This window comes from Carassius auratus, chromosome 8 (assembly GCF_003368295.1).
Source record: "Carassius auratus strain Wakin chromosome 8, ASM336829v1, whole genome shotgun sequence".
NCBI lineage: Eukaryota > Metazoa > Chordata > Actinopteri > Cypriniformes > Cyprinidae > Carassius > Carassius auratus.
This window is the reverse complement of record NC_039250.1, coordinates 22,726,369-22,738,156: the sequence shown is the minus strand read 5'-3', so window position 1 is coordinate 22,738,156 and position 11,788 is coordinate 22,726,369. Positions and strand designations below refer to the sequence as shown.

At 34.3% G+C, this 11,788-nt stretch overlaps 1 protein-coding gene across 2 annotated transcripts in view; it reads right to left on the bottom strand.

Moving 5' to 3' along the window:
* Positions 1 to 554: 554 nt before the first annotated feature.
* Positions 555 to 11,788, bottom strand: part of oxct1a (3-oxoacid CoA transferase 1a) — a 36,743-nt gene continuing 25,509 nt past the window's right edge. For both annotated transcript variants that reach the window (XM_026270360.1, XM_026270361.1), the window contains exons 14-17: positions 9,352 to 9,441; positions 3,654 to 3,734; positions 811 to 912; positions 555 to 598 (exon numbers count right to left, since the gene is read on the bottom strand). In XM_026270360.1, the coding sequence (XP_026126145.1) occupies positions 563 to 598; positions 811 to 912; positions 3,654 to 3,734; positions 9,352 to 9,441 (309 nt within the window). In that variant the 3' untranslated portion in view covers positions 555 to 562. The remainder of the gene's footprint in view (positions 599 to 810; positions 913 to 3,653; positions 3,735 to 9,351; positions 9,442 to 11,788) is intronic.

Genomic DNA, 11,788 nt, shown 5'->3' with positions numbered 1-11,788 from the left:
TTATTTATTTTTTTATTATTGACCGTCATGACTGGTTTTGTGTTTCAGGGTCACATATAAGGATTTAGAAGAAGTTAATGAATATAAAAACACACTTAAGAAGGGTTTTTGCTCAGGTCTTGAATACACATTTATTGCTTTGTACAAATAATATGTACATATTGTAGACAGAACATTTAAGGCTTCCATCCTGTAAAGTTAAATTAGATGGAAAATCTAAATATGAAATGACTGACTGTTCGTTTTAAAATAAACACAATACTTTCTGTTTAACCTATTGACAATATTTTCTATTCAACACCTATCGACATTCTAACATTTGAATTTGCATTTGAATAAACTGATATTGATAAGCCAAAACAACCATTCAGGCAATTGCACATTCATGGAAATCACTGAAACAGATGAAGATACAGTGATGGCCTTGTTGGATATTTGTTGTTTTGAACATGCTTCAGTGACATTTCCTCAGTTGAAGCCCTAAAAGGATTTGCATGGGGGATTTAACAAGTGTGTGGTTTCCATCAGATGTCTAAACAGCCTTAAGCATTTTTTAAAACTGTTAAATTTGCTGCATTTGTTTCAAGTTAGGAGAGACCTGTTGGGAAAAAAACAAACAACAACAGGAAAATAAGCAGACGTCAAAATTATGACCTTCTGTGATACTAGCTAATGCTGTTAGTTTTCATTCAAGCAAGTATTAAAGGGTTTTGTCTGTTGTAAAATGCAATAGTGGGCTATATTACATACAGTATGGTGTAAAGTGTTTAACATTATTACGTGTTTCTGTAATTCAATTGTGCCATTTACCTCAAAGTCAGTCCCTGTGCATTTCTTAATGTCATCTGGTGTCAGACCCTCCCAAACCTCAATCAGGGTTAAACCTTTGTCCTTCTCCACATCGAATACAGCCTGGAGAAGAAAGGAAAACAATGTGAGCATGACAGAAGTGCCATCAAATGTGCAGCCATGTGTAAGTGAATACTTCTGACCTTGAAGATGTGGTCAGATGGGGTAGAGAAAGGAAATGTGGTTAAAAAAAAAAAAAAATGAAATGAAAACAATGTATCCAGAAAAACACACTGGGGAAAAAAGGGAATATAAACCTGCCTACTATTAGTGCAGTTTATTTCTTTTATTGTGTTCATTAAGCTTGCAGTGATTCAATGGGCTCAAAACAGGTCAGAACATCATTAACATAACTTTTAATTCTATTATTGTAATAATAACACAATACATAATACACAGTGTTGTTTATTTAAAACACATTTGTTAGTCAAGACATGTACGTGGTTCACAATGACCTGCAAGAGGTCAAATGCATGCATTGTGCATGCTAAAGGCCATTACTGAACCAAATCATGTATGTTCACATCATACCAGTAGCCTGTTGTTAAAGGGATAGTTCACCCAAAAATGAAGTAATTTATGACTGAATTTTCATTTTTGGGTCAACTATCCCTTTAACGTTCAATGTGACCCAGATCTAATGTTGCCGTAGTCTCATTTCACTGAATACCTGTGGAGCACAACCTGCCATGGGCAGCTTTGCCTTGGGCCTGCTGTCTCTGCATCCTCTCCTTCACCTAAATGAGAGTCTCTCATTGCTGGAGGATTTGCCTGGATGTGTAACAATGTAGGCCTGTACTTGCGAGATTTCCAGCCGTAAACTCTGAGTCCAAAAAAATGTTTCTGTACTGCATGCTTGTTTATTTTTATTTTTTTTCAACAATTGGGGAAAGCGAATTGAACAGTCAAACATGGCAAGATGGATGGCATAATAACATCACAGTTTGCCAGCAATATTTATATAAAACTTCCATCGCCGGAGATATGTGTGCTGACGAAATGACAAGTGGCAAATTGGCACAGAATGTCATTTTTGGATTCATATGCATTCTAGGAATCAAGGATGTTTGCCCTGTATTGGTTCTATTTAGAAGTCAACAGCTCATAATGAAACTAACATATGAACCACATATGTTAAGTTAGATCCTCTGGCTCTAACAGTTGCTCTTTCTTGTTAATATTTTTAATAGAGGTTCGAAAAGCAATTTAAACCTTGTATTTTTTGAGTGACAGTCTATATGTTTAGTCTCAGTGATGTGCAGTGCCTCAAAATAATAGTAGTAATTTCAAAATTAATATCTTATTTTTCCTTCAAATTCTTTTAAATCCTTATGTTACCTAATTAAATCATGAAGGGAGATATTACTGAAACTTAGTATTAAGTTTCAATTTCAATTAGTTATTACTTAAAGCATTAGAAAGCACAAAGTTAATGAAAGTTAATGATTTTAGTTAATGATCATTTCTACATATATAAAAAATGTCTAATATTTCAAAGCACTGTATTATAAATAAAACATATATTATAAACAGATATATCACAGTGCAGAAAATATACATTATCCTTCAAAAGTAGGTCTCATTAAATAAATTAATGTGCCATTTAAGACTCTTTAAAAAAAAGATTTTTAATATTCCATTCATGTTTTCAACATTAGTAATAATAATAAAGGTTTCTTTAGCAATAACATATTAGAATGATTTATCTATCATTCATATTTGTATTTATGAACCTGTATCATATGAGACCGCAAACTGACAAAATATATTTAAAAAAATATTTGAAGAATGTTCTTAAGTTTAAATTGTTTTCAGTTCCTTATAATACAGTACGTTCTAAAAAGATTAAACAAAGCCGCCAAGTATCAAGGATATATTTAAATGCTAAACATGTTTCTTGAGCTATTAAAATGGCCTTGGGGTCTTGAAGAACATGAGGGTTAAAGAGTCCCAAGGTTCTTCTTACAAGCGAAGTTAAAGCTCAGCTTGTTAGGCTGACAGACAGGGGTTGTGTTGAACAGCAGGGTAGCATGACAAACACAGGCTGAACAGAAGGTGGTGGCAGTGTAGCTGGAGAGGTCTAACCTTTCCAAATGTTGACAGAATCCTTTCATTGGAAACCACAGTGTGTAATTGTTACAAAAGCAGACGCTGGCAAATCACACAAAGAGAAACAGAAGACTAACAGGTAAGTAGCGGAGAAAAGCTGTGGTGCATACAGTCCAGTGACACTGCTGGCGAGGCGAGAGGTCGGCTCAACAAGTGCCAGCAGCACTCCATAAAAACCAGCAGCTACAGTCTGAACAGACACAGCAGTCAAGAGCCCCTGAACCATCTAGTAAGGCTCTTTGATGAGACTACAGCAAATCCTTAGGCTCCAGCACCTAGCTCTTCAAATACAGGCCATTTGGCAGGGCTGATATTATTATTAGGTAGCATTCACATTAAGTAGCTCTGGGTTTGAAAACAAACAAACAAAAAACAGTCGATATGTAATGTTGCTCCAATCAGGAGATTTGATAAAGGTTGGCCCAATAATTGGATTTCCATTTTCCACTGCTTATGTGCAGTGTCATAACAATTCATCATATCTTCTTATATCTTTGCACATGCGTTAAGAGAAGAGAGCAAAGCCATTTTCACAGCTTTTCACTGTGGCGACTGAAGTTTTATCCAAGGCTGATTTTGTATATTGATGAAGTGATAAGCAGCAGAGTCTGGTTAGACACGGTGTGGGCTGTTGATTAAAGTAGTCTCCTGTGTTAAAAAGGTAAAATCAATGGCTCTTGGAAATCAAAACCCACCTTTTCTGTGATTATACGGTCCACACACTGTTTTCCTGTCAGAGGCAGATTGCACTTCTCCAGAATCTTGTGTTTGCCACCCTAGAAAATATGTAACAAAACATACACAAAATATAATGTAGAATATTTAATATTTAAAATATGTTATGTTTCATTAGCACAAGAAAACAAGGAATTCAAAAAATAAAATGTCTTTTGGCCCATATTAGTTGTAAATGACATATATATGAAATTATATTATAACAAATGAATATGAATAAATATGAATATGAACATGAATAAATTAGTTATTACATTAAAGCATTGTGGTATTCTTTAAAAAAAATTAATACAGTAATATTATAAATTATATAATATTTGACAATATTATATGTTATATAAAATTAACTATTAGTGATTCATAATATAACAATAGTTATAGTAATATTACAAATAATACAATAAGTAATTATAAGTAATATAATTTCATACATGACATTAAATATAACTTATTTACAATAAATTATTTATCTGAATACATATTTAATGTTTAATATTTATTTAATACTTCTAATATTCAAGTATGATCAATTAAATAGTTATAATATAAATACAAAAACATTATTCATCATCGTTTCCCATTTTAATCCATTCACACATGAATTTTTTTTTCAGAAATACTCCATATGATTGTATCTAATTATATGCTTATTATGACTTTTTGTTGTTGTTGAGAAAAACGTCTATTCAACATGAATTTATTTGCACTACATTCCATTTTAATTCTACTTTTTATAAAACTGAATTGAAATTTGAATTCATGTAAAAAAGGCGCTCTAAATTAAATGCTGAATGGTGCACACCCGTCATCCACTCATGGGTACAGAAAACACTCTAAGCTAGCAGTGTTCATCATCAGGCGTACTGGATACACTTGCCCTGCTGACTCCATGTGCTGTTGGATCAGGGCATCATAATTAGATGGCTAATGGTGGTCAACTCTACTCGTGTCCAGAGAGTTCATCCCCCCAGGGAAAGGCAGCTGGCCCTGTTAGCCTTCCTCTAGGCCGGCCACTGCCAACATGAACAAAGAAGGGCAGCATGTGACCGCAGCTTTCTATGCCCATCTCTCTTGTCTTTCACTCCATCTCTGTCTGAATCAATGTGATCTGAGTGGTGTGAAGGGAATTATGTCACCACTGTCATAACCGAGACTATTCACAAGCCTTGAACAAATCTACATTTCACAGATGGGAACACTGAACTCTGACATAGATAGTTGAACAATGGTGTCATTTAGGTTTAATAGGGGGTTTTGTTGATGGACACATCCAAAAACATCCAAATCTATGGCTGAGTCTTTCTCTCTCTCTCTCTTTAATTTTTTTGTGCTGCTACTAACTTTATTACAACAGCCTGCATGAAGAATTGACATATATACTGTGTGTGTGTGTGTGTGTGTGTGTGTGTGTGTGTGTGTGTGTGTCTGTGTGTGTGTGTGTGCGTGTGTGTGTGTGTGTGTGTGTGTGTGTGTAAAATTATAAATTAAAATAAATATGGCTAATTAATCAATTTTATTAATAATTAATACTCAATGCTGATGGCCAATTTCTGAAGAAAAATAAATAAATATTAATTTCTTTCTACTACATTCTATTTAAATTCTTCTTTGATTCTTCTTTCACAGACAATTTCCAAATGTGCTGAACATACCACTAAAGCTGTACCTTAAGGATTGTTTCAAGAAACAGTAAAGAGCACCCTCTTGTCTTTTCAAACCTGTATGCTGTCAAAGGTTTTTGAAGAATCTTTACACAGCTCCTTCCATTAAATGACAGTTCATAGTGGCTGTCAAGCTACAAAAAGAGACCACAAAAGCAGCAGAAAAAGTAGTCCATGTGACTCATGCAATATATTACAAATCTTTTGAAGCCATACAAAGCTATTATATATAGCTTCAAAATACTTGGTACGTATGTAATGCACAAGCCAGTTTCAGGATACTTTCATGATGCTTTCTTGTAGGAATGCATCAATATTAAAACTATGGGTGATATAATTGTTTTCATGGTATGGTTATTCAACTTAAAATTCTATAAAAAAAATTTTTAGAACTAAAACTAAAACCATAAAAATCTAGCTGCCAAGGAAATATTTCTTATTTTTGTTGTTTAATTTGCAGTACTAAAATAAATTAAAGTAAAAAAAAATATATATATATATATGGTACTGATGATTAAAAAGAAATAATGAAAATGGCAAAACAAAACAATTACTAAAACTTTCTATAATTTTAAAAGCAGAAAACAACATCTAATACAAAATATAAAAAAAAAAAACTAGAGTGGTATATCAGTATATAAATGAAACTAAAATAAAACTGGTCTAAAGTGATCAAAACTGAAACCTATAAAAAAATGCAGAATCTCTCTAATATCAGCCAAAACTGATAAGGTAAACGATATGCTGTACATCCCTGGGTGTTTGGAGCAAAACATTTATTTGTATGTTATTCACAAACAAACAAAAATTTCCCCACTGATAAAATAACAGCATATAAATTTGGAAAAAACATGAGGGCGAGTAAATAATGACAGAATGTTTATTTCTGGGTAACTAGCCTTTAAGATTGCAAATACGCATAGCATACACCTTTTGACGTGGCATGTATGCATTCCCCTGTCTGCACAGCTGAAAGCTTCTCAGAATACTGATGCCCCTCCAAATGTCTGCTTAGGGAAAAGAGATTCTGTCACTCACGGGAAATAATGATGCCCTTCTCACAGGGAATATGTGCCATGCAATGTGCCTCAATAAGAACTGTTCATTAAAACAGATTGATGCAATCATCACTTGCTTCTACATTTAGAACCAAGCTACTTGGACGAATTACAAGAAACACTGAAGAAATACCTTCATAACATAATGCTCAACACACCTTACTCTGTTCACATACCATATCTTTGATAGTTGATTTACCATCGACTCACGAGAAAGAAACATCACTTATATTACTTTTTTAAGTAGCTTCCCAAAAAGTGCTGACATTTTTAAAAACCAGCTTATGAATTGGGATTTCAGGAGTGGGGAAAGTTTTCAAACTGAGTGGTGGATCTAGTGACTAGGGAAAAGTCATGGATGGCATAAATAAATGTACAAATATGGCACGAGTGGTCATTGGATCTAAAGCTCACTTTTAATAAGCCAAGCAACTTCTGATAATTATCCAATTAAAATTACTAACATGCAATACTGTTCAAAAGTTTGAGGTCAATATGTTTTTTGTTTTTTAATGAAAGAAGTATTTTAGGTTCACCAAAGCTGCATTTATTTGATTAAAAATAAAAATTTAAGTAAAAAAATCAATAAAGTAAAAACAAGAATATTGTGGAATATTATAAGAATTTAAAGGGGGGGGGTGAAATGCTCGTTTTCACTCAATATCCTGTTAATCTTGAGTACCTATCGAGTAGTACTGCATCTTTCATAACTCCAAAAAGTCTTTAGTTTTATTATATTCATAAGAGAAAGATAGTCTGTACCGACTGGAGGCGTGACGTGTGGGCGGAGCTAAAGAATCACGAGTGCCAGTAAGCTTTTGCGTTGAGAGCGTTTGGAAGCTGTGACATTACCTTGAGGAAAAACCATCATCCAAAACAAACCATGGCTAACAGTCAGATTCAGCCGTTTATTTATGATCCAGAATCAGATCTCGAGGCTGAAACTGAACGAGAGCAGCAGCAGCAACGACTCGCTCCGAGCGGGGCTCGAACCTGGGTTTCCGATGGGAGGTGGACGCACTAACAAGGAGGAAGAGATATTTTAAGCAGTTTGTGCCCTCAGGACCCATATAAGGAAATTCCGCTCCATCTAACGTCACACAGAGCCATACTCGAAAAAAACTTTCCGAAACTTGTGACAAACCGGAAGAGGTATTTTTGGAACAGAAATACTCCTTCAAACGTACAACTTAATTTTTGAAACTTTGTCCATGTTTAACATGGGAATCCAACTCTTTAACAGTGTAAAAAACTCAGTATGCATGAAATAGCATTTCACCCCCCCCTTTAAAAATGTAATTTATTCCTGTGATGGCAAAGCTGAGATTTCAGCAGCCATTAGTCCAGGCTTTACGTGTCACATGATCTTTTAGAAATCATTCTAATAACCGATTTGATGTTCAAGAAACATTTCATATTATATTATTATTATTGTATTTTTGCTGAAGCCATGGTACATTTTTCCAGGATTCTGTGATGAATAGACAATTCAGAATTTATTTGAAATATTTTGCAAAACTTAACTGTAATATTGTCACTTCTGATCAGTTTAACTCAGCTGAATTATAAAAAAAAAAACAGAACAGAACAGTATGAACAGTAGTGCATATTAGGGATTGAACGACTTCTGATTTTTTGAAGTCGACTTTTATGTGATGAGATTCGAGTCGAAGTTGACTAGTCGCTGATGACTACATGAATGAACAAATTATTCTGAAGCTGAGACTTAAACATCTTGTCCACAGCTATGGCATATGACACAGCACTTCCCACATGGCTTTTGCTCCTATAAAAGCTAATTTTTATCAGTTCTTTGGGTCATTATATTTCGTTTATAGATTTCTGCTCAAATCAGATACAGATAAAGTAGCACAGTAAAGATTAAATTCATATGAATGCATTATTGAGAACGATTGCATGATGTGTGTGATGTACGAGCTACTGTCTGTAGACTATGTGTGTGTGTTACAGTGCAGAAGCGCATTAGATTAAAACAACGATTCATTCACTGTACAATAGACTGTTTAAAACGTGTATTCTCCAGTTCAGTTTTCAAGCATCCAGTAATATAATCACACGTTTTGTGGAGCACTTTCAGAACATGCATTTATTTGTCTTTTTAACTGTTCAGAAAAGGAGCGTAAAAAAGTCCTTCAAAGATTTCTTATCCTGTTGCACCCTCTATAGGACCAGTAACTAGTCGAGCTTAAAGCATCATGGCAGAGCACTGAAGTCGACTAGTTGATTAGTTGTTGCAACCCCTAGTGTATATATTGAAAAATTGGTAATTTTCATTGTATAATTTTTTTACTAACTTTTTACGATTTTTGGTTACACTTCATCTTTGGATTACCCTGTTTGGACATTGTTCGCCAGAGATTGACCACGTCTGTTTACTGGACTACTCTTTTGTCTTGCCCAAGATATGCCTGTTTGCCAGTGTCCAACCCTTGCCTGTTTTGAAACCACCTTGTGAAATAAAGCTCTGCAGATGAATCCAAACACCTTTGTCAGTTTCTCCAGAACAACTTACAACCCTGTAATTATGATATAATTTATTGTTGTTATAATAGTAAGTACATGCAACATGTGTGACAAGGACACCTTAAGATAAAGTGTTACCAAACGTTTTGTGTACTGGATCAAAATGGAATGGAATTTATTTTCTTTTTTAATTCGCAGGTCCCGAACATCATTCTGTGTCATTCTAGCCCAATTCAAACACAGAACACTTTACCATCTGTCACTACGCTTGTCTGCATTCCAGAACTATATGCGACATTCAAAACTTTATCATTTGACTTTTGGAATTTTTTTATTAGCATAGCATAAACAAACAAATGGCCATGTTGTGTCTGAAATGCAAATTATATTAAATTCTTGTTATTGAGCAGCAGCTAACAAGCCAGTATAACACAGTCTCATATGATTACACCTACCTTAGCAGAGTGCTCCATTGTAACAACCACTTTAGTTCCAGCACTGGCCACTAAATCCATAGCCCCTCCCATGCCCTTCACCATCTTACCCTGAAGGGAAACATACAAATAAAGATGTTGCAAGACACAAGCAACACATGCATATAAATCAAAACACATTTTTGCATTACAAACAACACAATATTTCAGGTTGTAGGAAACAATTGAGAACTGATTAAGCAATTCAAATGAAATCCTACAGTGGTCTATGTGTTTTAGTTCAATTTGAGGAACACAGGAGTGCTCGGTCAGATTTGTTTTAGAAGAGATCGGAAAGGGCATTGTTGCTAGGAAACCATAAACCAGATTACCTGTGGCTGGAGTCACTTAACAAAAGGGCCTTTTTAGTGACGTTTATTTTATAGTTTTTTTCCCCCAAACATGCTCAAATACAGACACATGCACAAACAAACTGGGCACACGGAAGCTAAGAAATAAGAGGATAAGCTTGTCTTGTGCCATATAGATTTAGTTTTGCTCTTGAATGCATCAACATAACATTTCCTACCATCCCTCAAGCAACACATTAAGTAAATGGCTAGATATTCCGCCATAATTTAGATCCACTATGACAAATGGAAACGGCCTTGACCGTTCATGCTTCCTGATCCCCCGTAGTATCTTTTTATAGGAATTTCTCAAATCTATTTTATAGGCTTTGGGGATTCATTTAAGAAAATCTCCTCTCTTGTTTTTCAAGTATTGGGCTTACGCTCAACCAGCATGATCTTATTCAGTCTCCAACAGAGACAGTCATACTTGAAATGCTTGAGTAGATTCTCAATAAAAAGAAGTGAATATAAATGGAACACTTAAAGTCTTGATGGTTTTTCTCAACTACAGGTGTCTGCATTTTGTGCACACTCATGTATGGAGGAATATCTTGTAAAAATAAATATTTGAACAATATTATTTTTCAAGGTCTATTAATCTATGATAATGTCCTCAATACAGACTTACAGAAAGCCATTTCTGTTTACTCTAAATGTGCTGGAGAAATCTTAGGTAAATTAAGAGGCCACACAGACATAATATGGCTAATTATGTATTAATATATAACGATTAGGAATACTCAATATTGTTCCACTTGGATATTTAATTGAGCTGGGCCAAGATTACATTACACATTACAATATATCTCAATAGTGGTCAGGACCTATAGCTAGTAGTAACATGTGTCTCCAATGAGTCTCCTGTGACCACTTACAGTATGATCCGAATTTCAAGCAATGTGATTATTGTTAACTAAAACTAATTAAAAAAAAATCATTAAGTGAACTAAATTATAAAAAAAATGAAAAGTCAAATGTTATTAAAAGTTAAAATTAAATAGAAAATAATAAAATTGAATAAATAAATATATAAAAAATGTTCATAAATACTGTAATAATACATAAATAATACTAAAATGAAACTGATTTCAAGAGTGTGGTCATTTCATGACTTAATAAATCATGTACATCAGAGCGTAACATGTTGATAAAGTATGATTTTTAATTTTTTTTTGGACACATTTAACCCTTTTTTGCTCAATTTGCTTACTGACAGGTCAGTAGACAGTCCTTCAATGTCCTTCAGATGCGTGTGGTTTATGTCACAAGCTCAATGTGGTTTTTAACATTCAATAATTCTTTAATTGGCATATTTTGTAATATTTGTATTTTTATTAAAGCAATTAAAAACTAATTTTATTTCCAAATTAGTTTAAAGCAGTAATAATAAATGCAATCCAACTGAGACATTGTACATTATTCACTGAAATGAATCTTGAGATAGTTGCTGTTCCCGGCCCTATACTGTATATGGCTTTCCTACAACTGAATAACAATAGAAAAATGAATTGCCAAAGAGTGATGTAAGCTTTCATTGAGTTTCCATCCTTGAAAACGGTTCACAAATCACATCAAATGACATATATGGATTTGAAACTCGAACTGTCTTTTGTCAGATGAAGAATAACAATGCATTAACCGATTGAAAATGGACCAAAAGTCTATCTCAAAACCACAAAGAGCAAATCAATCAATCAACCATCAAGCTCTCATCATCACTGCAAAGGGCTCTTAACACAGAGAGCTTGACAAGCATGCAAATAAATAAAAGGAAGCAAAGTGGACAGAAAGGGCCCAAGTACAGACACCTGGGCTTTATTCTCCTTCATTTATGCAGGCTTTGAAGGAGGCACATTCTGGAAGGAGAGCTGTTTACACGTTGGGGAAGTGCCACATGGAAGTGATGTGTGGGTGTGTGTGTGTGTGTGTGTGTATATGTGCTGAGGGGATATTTCACATGGAGAAAAAAAATGCAACTTTAGTGGACAGCAGACAGAGTTTCCATGACAACTTATCAAATATTTCCCCTGTAAATCACACTACCCTTGCTTTTCATGACTGCTGAT